This window comes from Marmota monax, unplaced genomic scaffold (assembly GCF_021218885.2).
Source record: "Marmota monax isolate L192 unplaced genomic scaffold, Marmota_monax_Labrador192_F-V1.1 WCK01_AAM20220418_F8-fsc00029, whole genome shotgun sequence".
NCBI classification, from domain to species: domain Eukaryota; kingdom Metazoa; phylum Chordata; class Mammalia; order Rodentia; family Sciuridae; genus Marmota; species Marmota monax.
In genome coordinates this window covers 16138300-16160280 of record NW_026693024.1, presented here as the reverse complement: position 1 = coordinate 16160280, position 21981 = coordinate 16138300, and the positions used below count along the sequence as shown (strand labels likewise).

Here is a 21981-nt window from a genome sequence, read left to right as displayed (position 1 = left end):
AGCTTGATTTCACAAGGCAGAATGGTGACAACAGTCCACCACACTTGCAGGGGCATCTTGAGAAGGAAGTCTCACTCCTTCTCTGGCCCTCCTCTGAGGCCAGGCAGATTCTAACCTGCATTCTAGAACTTTCCATGGTGGTTATTATGGAAGAAATATTCTCCCTGGAGAAACAGCATGTCTTGATCAGAAACTTGTTATGCAGAATTTCCAAAGGATATTTGATTATTGGCCGAACGTGCCAGACTCTCCTGGGGTGACACCCAGCTACCGAAACCATGGGCTGGATGAAGGGCGGGCCTAGGGACTGGCCTAGGTCACCAAACCAGGAAACCAGAGTCACCCATGCCACAGCTCCAGTCTGATAGCCCACGTGATCTAGGAGGGTGGTTCAGGTCTCAGCAATCACGTCCCTGCAGTGATTGCCCCTGTCTTCAGACACTTCCCGGACCTTTCAGAATTGGCTGGAAATTATTCAGATTCTCGTTCCTGCCTCTATACTAACTGGTAATGTCACATTTTACAAGTCATTCATGGTTGATGCTGGGGTCTGCTCATCTATAAAATGAAGGTGCCCTGCCTCCTGGGGACAGTGTGAGGATGGGATGGTTAATAACTGGGAAAGAACAGCAAAGCGTCCATTAACAGCAGTGCTATAATCAAATACGACATCAAAGTCAGAATCACTCCGTGACAAGATTGTGGTCACCAGACTGCAAAGGGACGGAGGCAGGTTCAACTACAGAACTCAGGCTTCCTGTGGGGTAAGATTTAATTCCTTCAGCACCTTCTTTCTTGTCAAAGATTTCACTCTTCTTCCTGGTGTTTCTGTGATGTGTGCTCCCTGCTGAAATTCCAAGCAGAGGTTTTTCTCCTGGCTCCTGGGCTTGCACATAGCCAATGCTAGCCTTCCCTATCCACGGCGTATGGCGTGTCTGGGGCCCCAAAACAGCTGCAACTGCTCAGCCACACGGCTGCACTTCATGTGGGCAAAGGGCAGACACCGCACAGGCCTAGGCTGGTGGCCACAGCTGCTGGTTGAGCAGTAAGCTTCTTGGCTGTAGGGCCAGGTTCATACAGAGACCCAACTGTGCAACCTCCTCCCCCAGCTCCCATGAGAAGCTAGGGGCCCCCAGAGGCCACCCCGGAAGGAGGGTGCCCCCGTTCCTCCTCTTGGCCCACCTGCCTTCCCCTACTAATAGAGTCCCCAGCCCCGTAAGAGGAAAATGCTTGGGAGGAGGAGATTGAAGTCAGTCCACCAGAACCCTACAAAGAACAGAACTCTGGTAGAACAGGCCCCAGAACCTGGAGGAGTTCTTCAGTTCCACCTCTAGTTGGGCAGAACCTTACAGGACGCATCTGAATCTCCTGCCCACCACATGGGCCGCAGGGAACGAAGCCTGGGCTTCCTGGAGAAAGGCCGTCCGCCTGTTCACAGCTGATGCCTCCCCAGGCCTCGAGACCACTGGCCCATCACTTGTCACTGGCTCTGGCTGGGTCAGGTGGGAGGGTGAGGCAGTTTATTGGGCAGTTGGGGTCTTAACGCACAGTTAAGAAGGAAGCGAGATGAAAGGCCAGGGGGCCTTGGGGGTCCTGGGTTTAAAAATATCAGCAGACAAGAGCAAGCTGGCTGCCTGGTGACACAGCCAAAGGGCCTGTGCCCGCCCAAGAGCTGCTGAGTGTGGTGGCATTCTTCAGGTGCGGCCTGGCCCCCACCCGTCTCCCCGGCAGCCAGAGATCTGCCAGCCCCATTCCTGCAGCCTCAACCGGTCTCGGCAGCGATGGCCGCGAGCAGCACAGTGAAGGCACTGTTGGAAAGCCAAGGCAGCCTCCCCTCCAGGCTGCTCCTTGCTCACCCTTGCCCCCCAAAATCCAGCCTGGCCTCAGGTGCTTCTGTTCTGCACTGCAAATGCCAGCTGGATAGGAGTTGGGGCTCTGTAAAAAAAAAAAAATGCCAGAGGTGCCTTCTAGGCCCTGCCCAGAGTCCCCCCACACAGATCTGCTGGCCAGGAGGCGAGGCAGGAGGCCTGGCCAGAGGCGCCAGGGCTGGACCCACCTGTATTCGGCGACACCCCCAGCGTGCTTCTTCATGGCCGTCTCGGAACTCATCCCGTAGAAGAGCTTGAGTTTCTGCCCGTTCCTCTCTATCACTTCCCCTGCACACTCGGTGTGGCCAGAGAACATCCCTCCCAGCATGACAAAATCTGCTCCAGCTCCTACACGCAGAGGTGGGGAAGAAGCGGGGGGGGTCAGAGAGGGTGAACTCTGCAAAGAGCCGGCTGCCCCCTAGCACTGGCCACATGCTCACCAAGCGCTCTGCCACTGAGCTACGGCCCCAGCCCTGACTCTAGAACGGTCCAAGTTCCTCCCCAGTGCACCTTCTCCCCACCTCCCCTGCTGCCCTGCAGGGGCACAGACACTGGGAGAAACAAACAGAGCCTGCAGAAGGTTTGTAGCCAATGTACTGGAACATGACTGATGGTTATTAATGACTGACACCTTCCAAACAGAGAAGGTGTTCTGTTAGATGCAAATAGACATCAAGAATCATGCACCATCTTAGAAAGCATGTCATCTAATCTCAATAAGGTAACTCCTCTACAATGACCCCAACAGGCACCTGGTGTCCTGAAGTTTTCTGTGCTTAGAGATGGGGAGCGGCCCTCAAAGCAGATTGTACCCCTCCACTGAAGACTGGGCATAGAGGAGAGAAACCCCCTGCATGAGTCCATAAAACTCTACCTGTCCCTCTATTGGATGAGCATTAGCCTTCGAGTTGATAATATGACACATGCGTCACCAAATGACATGAAATTTCCGGGGCAGCCACAGAGGAGACAGAGCTATTGAGGTTGGCTCTGTTTACCCCAGTGTGTGGCACAGGGGAGACACAAAATGACTAGCTATCAAGAAAATACAAGTTAGAATGAACCACATGGAAGATATAAAAATAGTTCCATTCCTCATCCTGTTCCTGGGTGACTATGCAAAGGACCCTTCATTAAATGTTCAGTGCCAGGGCTTGACAGTGTCCCCCGAAAGTTCATGTGTCGGCAACAAGCTCCAATTTCATCTGTTGAGGTATTCAGAGGTGGGACCTTTAGGGAGGGCATTAGGATTACATGAGGTCATGAGGGTGGGTCCCCTTTATGATATCTATGGCTTTACAAGAAGAGAGGCCTGAGCTAGCAGCTTACTTGCTCTCACCATGTGATGCCCCTTGCTATTACCAAGAAGGTGCTCCCTGTAAAGCAAGAAGCACATTCTTGGACATCCAGGCCTCCGGAACCATGAGCCAAATAAACTCCTATCCTTATAAACTACTCAGCCTTGGGTATTTTGTTACAGTAACAGGAAATGGACTAAAATATTAAACTGTACAACTTCTCCTGGGAGTAAGTCCTACTGAGGTTCGCATTGAGAACAGGACAAGACAACAGCAGGGTACAGATGTATTAAATAAGAAGGAAGCAAAACCCTCAGCAGGAGAAAAGAAAGAAAGCCTGAAAAGTGGCCCTGCCATCTTCCATCGAGTCATTTAAGAGGACCCTGGAGGGTGCATGGTTTCAGTCCCACTTGGCATTATTACAGAATGGCCTGCTCTCAGGGCTGGCCCTAGGCCTGGCACTCAGCCAGCAAGACACACATGGTCTACACAGCAGGTGGTTGTGCAGATCTCCCCAGGGCCCCAACCCCAAGGCCGGCTCCCCAGTCCTGCCAGGATTTCAACAGGACAGAGGGTAACGGGTATGGCCAGACCTCGTGATGGCTTCACCCCAGGAGTCTACAGAAGGAACACAGCAGACCCACTTGAAGCCCTGCTCGAAGCAGGCCCCAGTTATTTTCTAAACCCTGATAGCTTTTCCCACCCAGCATGTTCCCAGCGAGGCCCTGGAGTTCCACGGGCTACACAGTTTCTGCACAGGCAGCCACGCTCCTGGAAGGAAGGGGGAGGGAAAGACATGGGAAGGAACTGAGCAGAGGGCGAGGCGAAGGGCTGGGGCTGGTATCTACAAGGCACCTTTGTGACCAACAGTCACCTCGAGGTCTGTGCAGCTCGGGCTCTGCAGAGAGCACATGGCGGGCTGCGAAGGGAGCCCGAGATGGAACGCCCATCGGTACTAAGAATGTCCTTGGCTGGTGATCCTTACAGCAAGGCCCGAGGGCCATAGTCGGTGAAGGGCCCAGTCTGCCCTGCCCTGGTCATTCACCTCGGGGCTCTATATAGTCCTCCTGCAGCTGAGAGCTGTGATGAGAAAGGGACTAAGTTCTACTTTTGTGACATTCTTTGGGTTGCTACAAAATTGCTATGAAGACCACAAACCCTGCTTTGTTGTCACAAGCTAGTAGGGTTTTTGTTTAAAAAACAAAACAGAGCCAGGTGCCGTGGTGCACACCTGTAATCCCAGCTGCTTGGGAGGCGGAAGCAGGAGGACTGCAAGTTCAACCCAGCCTCAGCAACTCAGTGAGGCCCTGAACAACTCAGACTCCGTCTCTAAAAAAGGTTGGAGATGTGGCTCAGTGGTTAAACATCCTGGGTTCAATCCCAGGTAGCCCAAAAAACAAATTCCTAAGACCTTTCCTGATTTACACACACACACACACACACACATATATTTTGGGGGGGCTGTCATCAGAAAGGAGTGGCCGTGTGGGAGCCCTGCTTCTGCCTCCTGCTGGTACCCACAGCTCCCACTTGAGTTGGAGCCACCCCTCTGTGCAGTCAGCTCTGACTTCTGAATGCATTTGGCACAGATTAAGTAGTCAGCATCAGCACAGGGCTCCGCGGCCCTGTTTCACTGCCTTTCAGGGTGCTCAACCTCTTAGAGCTTTCTCAGGAAAAACCCAGGACACAGCCAGAGCCCTGCAGCATCATCCCTTCAATTGCAATGGACACTGCTGCCCCCTAGCGGGGAGCAGACGCTTTGGCCTCCAGGGAGAAGGTGCACTTGGGACTGTCCCTTCCCAGGGAATTCAGGTGGAGTGAAGAGAGCACGCCTGGGGCTTGGAGTGTGGTCAGTGGTAGAGTGCGTGCCTGACGTGGGTTCCATCCTCAGCGCCACAGAAAAGAAAAAGAGCCCAGGTTCCCAGAGTATTCTCAATCAAGAGCCCAAGGCGTCACTCACTCCTGGCTTGCAGAACGTCACTGCTAGATGCATTTCCTGAGCACCTGGCTTCCTCTGCCACAGACCAGAACCAGACCCGGGCCAGGACTTAGGCCAACTGGGAAAGGAACGCAGGGAGTGGAAACACTGGCAGGCACAGAACTTCCCCTCGGCCTCCTCATCCCAGTTCCCCCCTGCCGCACGGAGCACCTCCCTCCTCCCCACCAGGCCATCCTTACCAAAGGCTTTGGCGACGTCTCCTGGACAGGTGCAGCCTCCGTCCTTCACAGAGGAAAGAACAGGAGAGGACATGAGTATCAGTGGGAGCTGGCCCCTCCCCGGGATGATGAGGAGCTCACACCCCCGGGCTCAGCCAGGCACCTGGACCAACAACTCAAACTGTTGCTTTCTGGCCTAGCTGACTCCCCAAAACATCACATCTCCCGTTCCCCCAGCTGCCAAATACCCATGCGTTCCCCCCCCAGGCTCAGGTGCCCCTGGCTAGCCCTTTAGGTAGCACCCCAGCCACCCCTTCAGCCCCCATCACTGTCCGTCGGGAGCCACTGTTCTCTCCGTGCCTGGTGTGAGGCGAGATTTACTTAGTTCAAGGACTGCATTATTTTAAGAGCTATGGAAAGAACATGGAGTTCGTTCCTTTATCTCGGCAGCCACCTCATGCCTCTCATGTCCTTCCGGTACCAATCCCAGTTACCTGAAAATTCAACATCCACTCTCCACACCCACTCTGCCCGAACAGAGCACAGGTGTGGGGCTGGTTAGTCCCAGAGGGACACGGTTACCTTGGGCTCTGGGGGTTGTCTCCAGCCCAACCACATGGTACAAAATCCCCAGCATGCAGCAGAGCTCACTGTGTTTCCTTACAAACAAAGAAGACCCCAAAGGCCCAGGCTGCTGCCTGCTCCTCCCGGTGTGGCCTGGGTGAGTCTGGGGAGGAGAAGGGGACAGCAGTACCCTGGAGTGGCAGCCAGCCAGGCAGGAGGGGAGAAACAGCACACCAGTGACACAGTCCAAAGTCAGGGCGGGCTAGGAGAAACACCGAGGCCCCTGAGGGGCCACCTGTTCCCAAGAACACAGAGCACAGGCCACTTGGTGCTGCCCTGGGTGACAATCTGCAGGAGTGTGGCACCAGGATCAATGAAGAACTGGGATGGACCACTTTGCAAGGAGCATCTGGATCTGAGGACACAGGCCTCGGGGACTCTGGCTCTGCTATGGCTTATTAGGCCTGCCACTCAGAGAGCTGGAGTGCGACTCCATGTGTCACTGCCCCACAGTCCTGACCTGATGGGAGGGAGGTGTGAGGGTGCCACCAACTCTTCCCTCAACTCTTTTCCCTGTGTAGCCTCCCTGACCCCAGAGGGCCACAGGGCACAGAGGCACCACCAGTTCAGAGGCAGTCTCTGCACTCAAGGTGTCCGGCCCCAGCCCTCCCTGGGAGGCAGGGGCTGTGGTTCCAGACACCTGTCACCGCTTCCAGGGCCACAGGTACAACCTTAACCTGCCTGCCATTCATCCGTCAGTTCACTTTCTAGAGCTTTCTCAAAACCAGCTCTGCACCACCGGGTTTCAAACCACAGCCTCAAATGAACAAAATAAACTCATGCTCCCATTAGAACAGGTCTTGGAAATTCTGACTCGGAAACAGGGTATCTCTTGGGGCTCCTGAAAACCCCCAGCTGTGGTCAGTGATGAGGCCTGATGCAGATGTCCCGCATTACTGGGAGCATAAAAACCAGCCCCTCTCCCCAGGATGAGCCAAGAAGACTACAGTCAACTTGGCTGCATACTGTGCCGCAGAGAGGAAACCGGTTATGGCGTCACCTGCCCCCATTATGTGTATGCATCTATAAGATGCCCCCAAATGAGCCAGTCTGCAGTTAATCACATGCAATCCATCTCGACATGAAGCCTTAAGACAAAGCAGCCTGTGCCCCTCTGCCAAGCAAAGCATCCTTTCATGTTCCCAGGGAATGGGGCAGCAGGGCACCCTCTGAAATCTAAGACACACATTTACCTTCACAGAGGTGCGACTGCTGGAGAGTTTTTAAAAAGGGGGAGCAAGCTGGGTATGGCGGAGCATGTCTATAATCCTAGCAGCTGGGGAGGCTGAGGCAGGAAGATTGCAAATTCAAGACCAGACTCAGCAACTGAGCAAGGCTCTAAAGCAACTTAGTGAGACTCTGTCACAAAATATATATATATATAAAAAACAGAAGGACGGAAGGACGGGCTGGGGCTGGGGCTGGGGCTGGGGCTCAGTGGCTCAGCACTTCTGGGTTCAATCCCCAGAAACTGAAGTCTGCATTTTCTAAGTGAGGGCAAATCTGAGACTCAGAAAGACTGAGTGACTTTCCTAAGGCCACATAGCTATAAAAATGGAAACATAAGATTAGAACCAGCAGCTGTCTTATGACCGCATTTCTGATATATTTTTTTTTGGGGGGGGGGGGGGGGGTTCTGATCCTTATTTTTTAACGTTTATTTACATTTCTAGCTTTTCCTAGATTGAGCACGTTGGGGGGGACTTTTCAAGGCCTTAAAAAAGGATTTAATGACGTTGAGTAGGTCTTTCTAAATCACAGTGTGACAAGAAGAGATGAACTGTTCATTCCTGAATCTTTGCCTGCATGGGCGCGTCTTGAATTTTCCCACACTCTGGCCCCTGAAGCCTACGCGGGCCATAGTAAATAGAAACCCAGCTCCAGCCCCACCTGTTGGCCCCCTCTGGTGGGGCTTCCTGGGAACTGCAACAGCACAGATGTGCTCATTCAGCAATGAATGTGCGAAAGGAGACAGCTGGAAGGACACTGGACACAGTGACAGGATCCAAACATCTGCTGGGTTCGCTGCAGGTTCCAGACTCTTGGCAAATGGGAGAAGCCATCCTGCGAGGCTGCGTGATAGCAGGCAGGTGGGAGCAGCAGCTGCTGTGAGCCTGGTTGTGTGCAGCTGGTGGCAACTGGGAGCCAGTGCCGGGTCCACTCCTGGTCTTCTGGCTACAAACTGCACTCCTAACCCCATCGAGGAACTCTCCCACCAATTCTGGAAAAATGAATACCTTGGAAGCACTCAGGTAGGCTCCTAAGGGTCACCTTCCCACTGCAGGAGGCCCGCAGGCCTGGGCCATCAGCGCCCCCTACTGACATCAGCACATGAAAGCTGGCCCTAGAATCCGGCCAGCAAGGCCGAGTTTCCCCTAAGTAAGCCAAACCTCAGGACACACCAGAATGACCCAGAGGGCTTGTTCACACAGATGCTTGGGCCTCACTGCCTGACTCAGTAGGTCAGGCCTAGAGGGGGACCCAAGAAATCTGACGAGCCGTTAGTTGATGCCAACGCTGCTGGTCTGGGCATCACACTCAGAACTGAAGCAAGTTACCCACTAGGTCATGCTGTGCAGAGAAGCTCAAGTGATTTCCACGGGAGTCGGCTGGGGTACCCACAGAGCCTGCAGGACTCCCCACCCCAACCTGCTCAAGCTGTCCTGTGAACTGAGCAAGTCTGAAGTTTCCGGAAAGACATTAATCGTGGTGTCTCAGAAGAAGCTCAGCGTCAGACTTCATCCACTGGACTTCCACTCTTGGAAATGGTGGTCATTCGAGGAATACATGACATGGGGCCCAGGTTCTGATTAAGACTCTTGAAGGTGAGCATGATTACATAATAGGGACTTGCAACTCACAACACATGAGGCTCTGGGGTCCAAGACTAAAGAGCCTAATTCTCTGGGATGGGGTCCAGCGACGTCCTTATAAAAGTTCTCTGGTGGTCTTCATGCAGCCAGCCCCAGATGACACTGAAGCAAGCATCTGAGACCCACTGGCAGACTGGAGCATGGGAGTGCTGCTTGGTGGCTTCCATGACAAGTGCCCTGACTCAGCAGATATAGACTTGGGGTCTACATCAATCTTTTCCACACCAGATGTTCAATAAATGAGTTCTATATCTTCCCTGGGGAAAAATATGAGTGGAAAGCCTTAGAACTCTGTATTCACCAATAAAATGTTGGTCATTTATTCCAGTTTCTAGCACCCAGTAGGTGCTCAATAAATACTCACTGGATGAATGGGTGGAGAGATGAAGAAACTGGATGAGGAAGTAGAAGGAGCCCAGGCAACCCACACTACACTGAGAGCCCAGGGCCTGGAGCCTAGCGTGCATCTTAGCTGAGAGTCACGTGGTATGAGGCGGGGCCGGCAGGGTTCATGAGCTGTGATAAGTCTCAAATGAGACCCAAGCACAGAGGGGTTCTGACAGAGTAATACCACCTTGAGACCAGGATGAAAAGCCAGACCTAGACCTCAGCAAGCACTGAGACTAAGACAAAATCAATGAGGTAGCCTTCCACAGAGATGACCACATAATTTCTCATTTTTAAAAAATCACCTATCATGGGACTGCAAATTGGGGCAACCACTATGGAAAGCAGTTTGGAGATACCTCAGAAAACTTGGAATGGATCCACCATTTGACCCAGCTATCCCACTCCTCCGTCTACAGTCAAAGGACCTAAAATCAGCATACTATAGTAATGCAGCCACATCAATGTTCATAGCAGCTCAAGTCACAATAGTTAAACTGTGGAACCAACCTAGGTGCCCTTCAACAGATGAATGGACAAAGAAACTGTGGTGCATATACACAATGGAGTATTAGTTAGCCTTAAAGAAGAATGAAATTATGGCATTTGCAGGTAAATTGATGGGACTAGAGAATATCATGCAAAGTGAAATAAGCCAATCCTCAAAAAAACAAAAACTGAATTTTTTCTCTGATAAGTGGATGCTGATCCATAGTGGGGTGAGAGGATAAGGAAAGAATGAAGGAACTTTGGTTTGTGTAGAGGGGAGTGAGGGGGGGTGGGGTTCTGGGGATGGGAAAGACAGTAGAAAGAGACAGACATTATTATTACCCTACATACATGTATGATTACACTACTGGAGTAACTCTGAACCATGTATAGCCAGAGGAATAAGAAGTTGTACTCCGTTTGTGTACTATATGTCAAAAATGCATTCTACTTTAAAATAAATAATAAAAGAAAAAAATCACTTATCCATGATTTAATGTGGGAGGTTGGCCTTGCAACAGTAGAAGTGAAAGGTCTGAAGGTTTAATTTACTCGACATAAGTCAGCACTGTAATAGAAACACCAAAAACAGACCACACTTCCAATCTATAAGATATGTATGTGTATGCACAGGCACATAACATATACAGCCTGCCTTCCATATCTGTGAGTTCCATACTGTTGGATTTCACCAAACCCAGATGAAAAATATTTTTTAAAAACTGCATCTGTACTGACTGTGCAGATTTTTTTTTGGCATTAGTTCATAAACAATACAACTATTCATATTGTATTTACCTGTACCAGGTACTACAGTCATCCAGAGGTGGTTGATAGCCTATGGTGGGGTGTGTGAAGGTTATATGCAAATACTACACAATTCGACACAGGGACTTGGGCATCCATGGGCTGTGGCTTCCACAGGGGTGAGACCAATCCCCACAGACAGCAAGAGACGATCACGCACACCTGAGTACACGCCAAACACCCGAAGAGTGAAAGCCACAGCTCTGTCGGCACCCACCAGACCTCACACCCTGGCCTGCTCCGAGCATCTCATCTCACAAAACTACCTGCAGGGGGCTGAATGGTCGTCACTTGTGAAGGTGGACGAGGTACCCGAGAGTCAAAGGCAGGCTGTAAATCACACTTATTCCTTAGCCACCTTTAGGGGCACCATCCCTCCAGAAGCTTCTGATGGAATACTGCCTGCCTGTCCCCAACTCCCTCCTTCCCACATGTGCACTGAAGTCTGCTCTCGCCTGTCCCAGGGGGGCCACTGGCAGCATCCTGCGGAGGCACCCTCCCCAGGGCTCTGTGGTCCAGCCTCACTGGTCTGGGTCTGCTCCTCAGTCCCTTCCCAGGCTCCTGAGGGCAAGCTTGGGCTTCACCTCTCACTCCCACATGCTTCCACTCCCGGGGCTCCCGCGATGTAGGAGCTATTGGCTCTGATCAGCTGAGATGGGGTCTCCAACCATGAACCCAACCCTTAATGGATCTCCTCCCTGACGCCCCTTGAGCACTTTGAAACCTACATTCCAAAGTGAACCCTAGACCAACCCCAACCACTTCCCTTGAGTACTCAGGTGTGTGTAATCGTCAGTACTTATCCCAAGGAGCAGCTGGCCCCTCCTCTACCAGCTGCCAAGCGGCTGCTCCATTGCCAAGGCTTATTTAATTCTCCCCTGAACATCCCTTGGTTCTGCGGAGGGCTCCCAAGCCCCACTACTACCCTAGTGGAAGGCACATCAAATCCTGCCTGAAGCACACTGTCCCTTCTTCTTGGCTTGTTCCTTTCCCATCCTTCCCAGGCAACCCGTTGGATGTTTCTGCAAGACACATGGATCCACTGGGCACTCTCCTGTTCAGACCTCTTCAATAGCTCCCCAGCGCCCTTGGGAGAAGTCCCAATCCTTAACAGGCCACAGCATTCACAGCGGCCCTGAGGCTCATCTCCTGCCCCCCTGTCCTGCCCACTTCCAGCTCCCTCCTCTGATGGAGTGACTTTGAGGTCTTTCAGTCAGTCCCTACACTCTTCAGTGCCCTCCCCTCCCCTTCATCTGAAGCCTGCCCTCGGCACTTCCTACCACGCACTCTCGGAAGCCCACACCATGCATGCTGTAGCCTGTTGGGAGTCAAACTGCGTCCCCTTCAAGAGTCACGTTGCCATCCTAACCCCTAGAATGTGACCTTATTTGGGAACCGGGTCACTGAAGAGCAGTTAGTGAAGTCAAGGTCATCTTGGAGCAGGGTGGTCCCTAGGCCAAAAGGATCAGTCTCCTGATAAGAAGGAGGAATGGGCAGAGGCACCCAGGGAAAAGACCACATGGACACCGGAGCTGGGCTGCCAGAAGCCAAGGATAGCCAAGGACGTGGAGTGACAGTCAACAGTGGTCCACCTGGCGCCTTGAATACGGCCCTGCTGCTCTGCACTCAGGCCCATTTTTCTGCTTTCTATCCCCCCTCCCTAACCTGGGGGCAGAACAGGATTATCTTATTCCCAACCTAGGCAGAGCCATCCTCTTGGAGCACCCGCCACCACAGGAATCCAGTAAGGCAGACTTCAGGGGTGGCACCAGAAGATCAAATTAACAAGTGAATCACAACCAGGGAACAGCTGGTATGAATCACTCAGAGAGGTGCACACCTGGAATCCCAGCAGCTCGGGAGTCTGAGGCAGGAGGATCCTGAGTTCAAAGCCAACCTCAGCAAAAGCAGGCCCTAAGCAACTCAGTGAGACCCTGTCTCTAAATAAAATACAAAACAGGGCTGAGGAGGTGGCTCAGTGGTCGAGTGGCCCTGGGTTCAATCCCCAGCCCCTCTGTTCTCCCTGATGGGCAGAAGCACAGCCTCTGGGACAGCAGAACCCTGTGGTTCTCCTTTGCTGCAAAGCAACAAATCTTCTTTTTCCTCTTCCTCAAAACTGCATCCTCATTATTAAATGGGCATCCGGGATGAGGACCGAGCTTTGAGTGCTCAGTCCACACCTTGATCTGGGGAACTTCTGGCCTCTAGAACTGGGAGACATGCAATGTCATTGTTTGAGTCTGTGACACTTTGTTAAAAAACGTCCCTAGCAAAGGACCACACGCCCCTGCGTCCTCCAGGCTGCCTGCAGATCCCCATCTCACCCCCCACCCCCCCCCCCCGCCACCTCCTTAGTGACTGCAGGCTGGTGGCCACTGCAGAATACGCGGGCAGCCAGGTCTGTCTCTGCTGAACGTCACTCATGTAACCACAGGGCCCGTAAGGCAGCCAGCTCCCTCAGGGTCAGGGTCAGGGTCCTCCCTGCAGTCCCAACATGCTTCAGCCCCAACCCCAGCCTCGCCAGAGACTCACAGAGATGATGTGCCCCTTGAGGCCGTGGGCGGAGTCCGCACACTCGATCACTGCACTCAGCTGTGGGTAGCCCACCCCGGTCTTGGTGCGGGTGGTGCACACGGAACCTGCCGAGGAAGGGGGGACCCCAAGGAGACGTTACACGTGAGAGCACATGAGCGAAACGCGGCCCCTCACCTTCCCGCTGCCCTGCCCCAGTGACCGGTGGACTCTCCTCTGCAGGGGGTGCATGCTTGGGAGGGACGGGCTGACTGACCAGTGCAACAGAGGTGGCCATGCACCACCCCACCTGCCCATGCAGGCCCTGTGGCCCTTGTCACTGTCACCACCGATGTCCAGGATGTCGCCCTCCCCTCGATCTCCCGTGTGGCTGAGCACCAACCTCCCCCAGCCCACTCCCCCTCCTACCCCTTCCTGTCTCAAAGGACTTCCCAGAGTCCTCCCACAGCCTCTGCACCCTGAACCCCAAACCTCTGTCAACCTCCTAACCTCCCCAAGCCTCAAAAGTCCCTGCGCACCTGTGACAGAAACATAAAAGCACACGCCTTGCAGGTTGGGACCTGGGTCAGATGGCACAAGTTAAAAACGGCTTGGCCTGGATCTGACCTGCAGGGGACCCCTGAGGAAGGGGGGCCAGGACAGTGGTACCCCTCACTCCTCCTCAGCTCTGCCTCCATGAGACCCCTTGCCATCTCGCCGTCCACCTCCCACCTGAGCTGCACTGCCCCGAGTCCCCAACCAGCCTCCACCCTAAGTCAGCTTCCGTCTGGTGCCTACATCAGCTCTGCTGCCCACCTTCCTCCCCGACCTCTCCTACCATCAAGCCCCGTCCAGGCTGTGATCTCTGTCAGGTCTGGGAAACAGGTGTCCTTTCCCTATGTCCCTCCCAACAAGTGAGCACCCCTTCACGCTGTACCCAGATCAGCTAGATCAAGATCCACCTGCGACCCTCCTGGCTCACCTCATCTCTAGCTGCTACTTACCCCAGACTCAGTCCCTCTGACGGAGGGGGCAAGTTTCTCCCCCCCTTAGGGATTCTCTGTACACGCTGTTCTCTATACAGCCCCCTCCGCACCACCCCCTCTCCAGGCAAGCCTTTCTCATCTTCAGGCTTCATCTTAAATGTCAGTGCCCCAGGGAACTTGTTCACTGCAGGATTTCTTCCAAGCAGCAGCATTTAAATAATTATTTGTGCAAGCGTGTTGAGGATCTGTTTTTCCTCTGCCGGGTGGTAAACTCAGTGGATATTCACACTGCTGTCTATCCCACGCTGAGAAGAGAGCCTGGTACATAATAAGGGCACTATAAATAGCCACTGAGAGGATGCACAGGCCAGGAATGAGTGTGTCACCCACGTCCCCGTCTCCACTGCTCCGCCACCCACGCAGCTGCTCCTGGATGTCCATCTGGGGTGCTCTGGGGCCAGCGTAATGGCAGACCAGAGATACCATTCCTCCTGCTCAGAGCGTTGACTGCCCCCCGTGACGGCAACCACACTCTGAGACACTGGAATAGTCAAACTGAAGACCTCCCTGTGAGGTCTAAGGCCGGGTGTTTTATGGGTCCACAGGGCTGTTGTTCCTCTTTTCCTCCATGTCCTGGTCCCTCGAACACTCCCCTCTGCACCAGGCCAAGTCAAAACCCACCGGGGTCCTGGCCTCCAGCCGTACCCTCCACAGACTCCTCTCGTTGGCTTATGGTCCACTTCCTTTTATCATGGTGTCTTTTGGGTGGGAGGTGCTTTTAAACATCTTTGCTGTTTTTGTAGTCCCAATATGAAAATGTATGTCTTCTCTCCTGCTCTCTAATGTTAGCATCTGATTCATACAGACATACAGGGAAGACGTCACCAACACAGCAGCGGACTCAGCCTCCAGTATGGCACTCAGGAGGGCAGACACCAGTGGACCCAAGAAACCACGGCGCCACCCAGCATAAGGACCGAAGGCCTCCACCTCTCTCCTCCGTTCAAGATGCCAAAGGGTGGTCCTAGCAGAGAAGGCCTGAAGGGGAAATGGGCAAAATCTTGCCTGCCGGCTGCCAGGTGAGGAGCCAACCGTGACATGTGCCTGGTCACAGGTGACGTTCAAATGTGGATTCACAGCCACACGCCGATTTGCAACGTTCAAACATTCCTACTCATGAGCCATCCTTGTCCATTAACTGTCCTCTCCGTCCTCCCTTCCTCTTCAGAGCACTCAGCTTGTTAATGAACTCTGCGATCTTCTCTTCCACATGGATGCTCTGAAGCCAGGACACCATATTCCAACTTCATCTCTGCTCCTCTCAACGCCGTCTGGAGGCGTCACAATGAACTCAAGGACCTCTCTTCTCAGGAGCTCTGTCTGGAAGCTCAATGATGCTTCCAGAAGAGATGGGCTTTGAACCCATGGGTGAGTTCTTCCTGTGTTCCCATCTGGTCATTCCCAGGGCCCCCAAGCCCGTTCCTCCCCACAGACACCCTCCAGGGGCTTCAAGGTCTTACCTGGCCCAACTCCCACTTTAATGATATCTGCTCCCGAGAGAATGAGCTCCTCCACCATCTCTCCTGTCACCACGTTCCCTGCCTGGGACAGAAGGAACACAGCTCACAACAGTGAGGACTCCCGGCGGAAGGTGAATGAGGAGCCCCACACCTGAGCACGGGGTGGCCCGTGATCACCAGGCCACTGGGAGACAAAAGGAAAAAGAAAACACTAGCCCTGGATCCTGAGTCTGTTTAAGTCTGAAATTGGGGAGCCGGGGTCTTCCTTTGGTTCCTTTCATTACCTGGAAAAAGGTTTCCCGTATTCATTACCTGGAAACCACTCCTGAAGAAGCGTCCAGGGATCACTGATGCAGGAGGAGGACCTGAACTAGATTATTCAGAACCAGAAGAGATTGGAGGGTGCCTGGGTCAGGAATATTCTAAACACGTCAGCAATAAACAAAGCAAAAACTTCCAAACACATAAAATAAGCCACGAAACACATTCAAACTGACTGAAATTCTTATTGTGGTGCCTAGAATACTTCAGAGAAGCCGTGTGTAGAGGTGTACGCCTATGATCCCAGCAACTCTGGAGGCTGAGGCAGGAGGATCGCAAGTCGGAGACCAACCTGAGCTGAGTGAGACCCTGTCTCAAAATAAACTTTAAAAAAAGAGTTGGGACTGAAGCTCAGTAGTTTGACTTGCATGGATGAGGTCCTGGGTTCCAGGTGGGGAGACTAGGGGTGGGGGGGGGGGGGAGACAATGCTTCAGAGTTTACCAAATCTCTGAAGAATCTCCATGAACTCCAGAGAGCCAGGACTGCAAAATTCCCCATCTTCTCATAGTTGAGAAATTCCCTGAGTGTCCTTGCCCTAGGGTTGGGGTTCCCCTCTGGATATGGAAGGACAGATCAGTCCTTATGGATCACATAGCATTGGCATGTGCTCTGTTTACTGAGCACGAAGCTTTGGCCCTCAGAATAAACACACAAGCCAGGAAGTAGCAGAATCTATCAACCAGGAGGATGCATCTGGTTTGGAAACAGTTCAAGTTCTTTCGCTGCAGGAGTCTGGGAGCACAAAAATAGCCCTTTATATTACAACTCCTTGCCCTGTGGATCCTTCAGCTGGCACACAGGACCCTGGGCAAGATGCCCAGCTGAGTTTTTACGACTGCACAAAGGCCTATTTCACAAAGTGCATCCCTGTCCCCTCTGCTCACATGGACACCGAAGGGTCTCTTCACTGAATTGATTCTCCGGGGGGGGGGGGATTTTATTTTTTAACCTAGACAAAGTGACTAGCACTTCCTAGAAAAGGTTGCTAGAAGAAGGTGGTGAGGTGGGCACAAAGCTACTTAACTACAAACAGCAGCTGACAACGGAGGGTGACAGGAGGACTAGAAGGGGGTCAGAGTTGAAGGGCAGCTGCAAAGAACCCTTGAGTACCTGCAAAACGTCAAAGAAAAAACAAAAAGCTGCCCGTGTAGAAGTGAAATGCACACATGCAACAGCTCCAGCAACCAACACCAACCGGGCACAGAAAAATACACTATCCCGTCGAAGGGGCACCGTCCCCAACATAACAAGAGGAGAAAGGCTAACACCTCACAAGTACCAAAGGACGAGAACGAACTAATAGGAATTTTTTAAAAGTGGCTAACAAAACCTGGGGAAATGTTCAACTCCGCTAATCATCAAAGTGAAAATGCCGACGTGGTCCTACTTTTCACGTCGGTCCTCGGCAGTTGTGAGCATGAATGCTCAAGTCAACGCATCAGTAGATCTGCTGGAGGAAAGTCTGTTTGGGTCCAAGTTTTCCTCAAAAGCAATTTGTCCATAGAGAAGAAACGGGACGATGCACACATCTTTTGATCTAGTAATTCTCCTTTTAAGATCCTCTCCCAAGGAAATCATCAATGAGGACAGAGGTTTAACTGTAAAGACTATCATGTGTCACAGTGCAAAACTGCAAATACAGTCCCCAAAATGGGAACGGTTCAACAATTAGTGGCCCACTCACGTGATGGTTGAGACTTCTTTGTTTTGGGGCACAGAGCTGGAGATCCCATCCGGGCCTCTTGTTCATGCTAGGCAGGCGCTGTCCCACTGAGTCACACCCCAGCCCCGTGGGATGCTTTTAAGAACAGTTTAATGGCATGAGGAATGCTTAAATAGTGTAGGGGAATGCAAGATCTCAACTTTGTTTATATTTTTCAGATGTACGTGTATATGAAAAAAACAAAACAAAACACCAAGGTGCTCAACCACCTGGGTGAAGAGACTGTCTGAATTCTATGAATTCTCTCCTGCTAAACTTGTCTGGATTTTATACTAGAAGCGCATATTTTTTTAACGGGGAGTTGGGGGTGGGGTTGAACTGTTTTCTGTAGCACAAGGAAAAGCCTGAACTCTGGTGATCAGGAGCCTGACAAGAGTGCAGCTCCTGTTCTTCCTCGCTGGGCGACTCACTAGGACAACACCTCCAGGAAGCAACTCCAACGGCCGCCATTGTGTTTTCAACGTGGATTTGTTCCCCCCCCCCCCCCCCGGGGTACCACCTGCAGACCATTTTATTTCCTTCTTCAGACAAAATAACTCAGCTCGCAATAGACGGACCCGGTCCCACCAGGTAAGGGCAGTGAGTTTACCCAGGTGAGGAAGGCCGGCCCTGGTTCTGTAACCAAGAGCTCCCGCAGTGTCGTCCCCTCTGCTCAGCCACCACGTGGCTCTGTGGTCAGGACACAGTCACTGAGGCCAAGTGGAAAACCCCAAAGTGACCATGAAGTGCCTCTAGTGTGAGCCACAACATAACAGTCGAACACCGGGGACCAGGGGGGGACCAGGGGGTTGTACGGACAGACGGGCAAAGCCGTCTACTCAAGTTTGAAACCAAGAAGAGCAAAACCGGGGAACAGAGGACAAGACCAGAGCAGAAATGAGAATGGTGTCACAGCAGTTGGGCTCTGGTGACGTCCCTGGCCTCTGGTCTGGGCATGGTGTGAGGCAGCGGAGCGGGGAGGGGCTGGCCAGGGAGATTGAGGAGCTGGCCTTAACTTGGCAGGGACACTTCCTGGCACGGCGGACACAGGCCGTCAGCACTCAGGGTGCCGGGGTCTGCCCGCAGCTGCACGGCAGGCCGCTCCTCTCCTGGCAGCCAGGACGGAAGATGCACTGTGGGGCTCCTCGCAGCAGGCACAGGGGCTCTGCCAGGTCCCCCTCGCCCAGGGAGGTCAGGCAGTGCCCGGGCTCCCCCCCACTCTGGATGGAGCAGCCACTCCTCTGCGTCAGAGATGTGTGAGGACCAGGGGAAAGACACGGGGTGACAAGGCTTGCCGCGGTCTGAGAGTTTGTCTCTCTCCAGACTTCACGTGTTGAAACCCTCCCCCCAAGTGGGGGTGCGAAGGCAAGGCCTTGAGGGCCATCAGGTTACGGGGAAGACCCTCTGGGATGAAGCCATGCAGGTAGATACACGACAAGAGAGCCCAGGAGTCCTCACCCCTCCACTACACGAAGACACAGTGACGAGACCACGCCTGTCAACCAGGCTCCTGCCAGGCACAAATCGGCCTCCGGAACTGTGCGGAATAGACTTACGACATCCATGAGCTACCAGTTCGTGGTATCTCGTTCGAGTGACCCAAAGAGACCAAAATCCTCTGTGCAAAAACAAAACTCAAAAACTGCTCGCTCCCATTTTTCCAGCTTCCTTTTAGACCCACACCCATGGCAAACACAATCCAAAAAGACCCCCAGGTACAACACCAGATCTCCCTTTTCCTGGGTAGTTTGGAGCAAGTTCCTTTAACTCTGAGTCTCGGTCGATCCTGCTATAGAACGGGGCCCGGTGTCCCCACATGCGGTTATTACAAGGTTCACAAAGAAGCCTGTCCGATTCTCAGCACAGCGCCCAGCAATGCCCCGTAAATGTCAGTCCCTCCCTGTGACAGTGATTTCTGTTGTTACTCTTCTCACAACTTTTGAGGTTTGAGTGAGTGATATCTGTGATCACATTCACCATTTTCAATATATGGCCAGTATTAAATCCATTCACACTGTAACGCAACCGTTGTTCATCTCCAGAAGTTTCCACCACCCAAATTCATCATTGTCCACCCTGGGCACTGGCTCGCCCTGTGCCAAGAGAAGTCCTTTCCACGGAATGAGAAAAGGGAGGGGATTGGGCCTACAGGTAGCAGTAGGGCACCCCCAAGGTGAGGCGGGTGAGGACCGCCTCAGGCCCTCTCCCATCCCTGTGCACAGCACCGCTCTGGCTGCCTGTGCAGTCCAGGTGACCGCCGCCCTTGAGAAAACAGAGCTGAGATGATTATGTGTTTCCCAGAGACGCGCACCCCCTGGACCTCTGAGGCCCTTGGTAGCTTTCAGTGGGTTCCAGAAAGAGAATGAAAACAGAAAACCCGTGGGCTGGGCCTGGGGCTCAGCTGTGGAGCACTTGTCTTGCATGTGTGAGGCCCGGGGTTCCATCCTCAGCACCCCATAAAGATGAATAAAATAAAGGCATGGTGTCCATCTATAACTAAATATATATATATATATATATATTAAAACAAACCCAGAAAACCCAGGGAGCACGGCCTGAGAGGTGCTGTCAGCTGTAACACACTGACTGGCAAAGCCACTGGGTCCATGCAAGGAAGTGTCCCCCTCTCTGGGTAGAGGTGTGGGGCATGTGGCTTGAGCCCTGTCTCATGATGATAGGTGGAGAGAGAAGGCAGCTGACTGAGCCAGGCTCCTGTGTAGAAATGCCCAGGCTGGGCCGGCCTCTGGTCTAACAGGAACGGGAGTGGCCTTAGGTCTCCCAGGCCACAACAAGCCATCTGCACTGAAGCCCTCCCCAGAGCCCACAGCGGTACCTCCATGTTTGGCTGTGATCTGGCATAACTGCAAGATCGCAGGTCACCTGGCCCTGAAAGCCAGGCCCACCTTTCATAGAACCCCTGGCTTCTGTGAGACTAGGTTTCACATCAATAGAAGTGAGTGGCATCATGCCCACTCTAAGAGGTGGTATTAAAATAGAAATGGGCTGGGCTGGGGCTCAGGGGTGAAGCACCGGCTTAGCAGGAGTGAGGCCCCATGTTCAATCCCCAGCACCAACAACTAACCCAAACCCAAATAATGAAAATACAAAAGAAGTGCCTGATCCAGTTACTGCCGCTTCCCACAGTACCTAGAACGCACCCAAGAAAACGGGGTTCTTTGTCCTGTCTGAAAGCCACAGGCCCATGCCTTAACACTGCTACAGTCTCCCAACAGCCAGCCCCTACACAGGGACTCTTTTCTGCCAAAGATGCTGCTGAAAAGTCCCCACCTCTGGCAAGGCTCACCTGAGGGGCACGGCAAGAAAAACCCGGGCAGTGAGACCATCCCAGGTCATGACACAGAGGCGTGGCCAGCTCTGGCCAGACTGCTCCTGAGCTCGCCTTCTACTGGGCCTGGTATTAACGCTCAGGACCCCACCCAGCACTTTTCAGCTCCAAAACCCTGGGGAATGTGAATGCGCGCTCAGTCCTCACAGTGCCTCCAAAAGCCGCAGGGAAATCACGTGTGCAAAACCACAAGAGCCAGGGGCAAGAGTGCTGGGGCCTCTGAGTGATTCAAAGATTTCAGGGGTCAGCGGAGGTGAAGAATGGCTCAGCAACCAACACCTACCTCTGCCAATGTTCCTGTCCATTGCTGAGGAAACCAACAAGGGCAAGCAGAACACCTCCAGGGCCAGCCAACAGGTGCTGGATGGAGAGGCCCCCAGGTAGGAGGCCACCCAGAGGGCTGTGGGAACTCTGCGTCCACCCTGCACCACCCCCTTAGCAACCCCAGACCCTGCACTGGCCACAGTACCCTTTCCCTGCCCCGCCTGGCCACGCTCCTTCCTGCTGGTCCCGTTGCTCCTGGTCTCTGTCCCTGAAGGGTGGCACACAGGCCCGCTGGACTATGCAGCGGTCACCTACCTCCCTTCTCAGCAAGGCCAGCTCTTGGAGCAGCAGGAGCGAGGTCTGGGGAGCCACCATGCAGAGAAGCGAGGCTCACGTCCCCACCCTTCTCAACACAATCCCCAGCCTCTCCCGGCCAGAGGTGATCCTCAGAGCACATGCCCTGGGTAGACTCCCTGCTGACAAGCACCTGCTGGGAAATGCCGCTCTGCCTACAAACAGCATCCCCTGGGGGACCCCAGCATCCTCCAGCCACCAGCACCCTCACACGAGAGGATAGAGAGATCTGGACACACACAATGCCCCCAGGCCACTCGGCTCCTGTGCCTACCCTGACTGCAGAAGTGCTGCCTCTGAACGTCTGTGTCCTCCCCAACTTCATCTCTTGACACCTAGTCCCCATATTGGGAAGTGGCACCTTTGAGAGGCGACCAGGTCATAAGGGCACAGTGGCCCAAATGGACTAAGGGGAGCCAATAAGTAATTTTAATGGTGTTGAAACCAGCTACAAAGGATAGAGACAGGAAAAG

General features: G+C 53.2%; 1 protein-coding gene across 2 annotated transcripts in view; it reads right to left on the bottom strand.

Annotated features, from left to right (window-relative positions):
* The window catches only part of Gmpr (guanosine monophosphate reductase), a 39771-nt gene that overhangs the window by 1209 nt on the left and 16581 nt on the right, over nt 1–21981 (bottom strand). The window contains exons 5-9 of one of the 2 annotated variants that reach the window (XM_046453387.2): nt 15521–15602; nt 13036–13142; nt 5345–5387; nt 2057–2216; nt 1857–1935 (exon numbers count right to left, since the gene is read on the bottom strand). In XM_046453387.2, coding sequence (XP_046309343.1) covers nt 1884–1935; nt 2057–2216; nt 5345–5387; nt 13036–13142; nt 15521–15602 — 444 coding nt within the window. In that variant the 3' untranslated portion in view covers nt 1857–1883. The remainder of the gene's footprint in view (nt 1–1856; nt 1936–2056; nt 2217–5344; nt 5388–13035; nt 13143–15520; nt 15603–21981) is intronic. The other variant, XM_046453386.2, reaches the window with a different exon arrangement.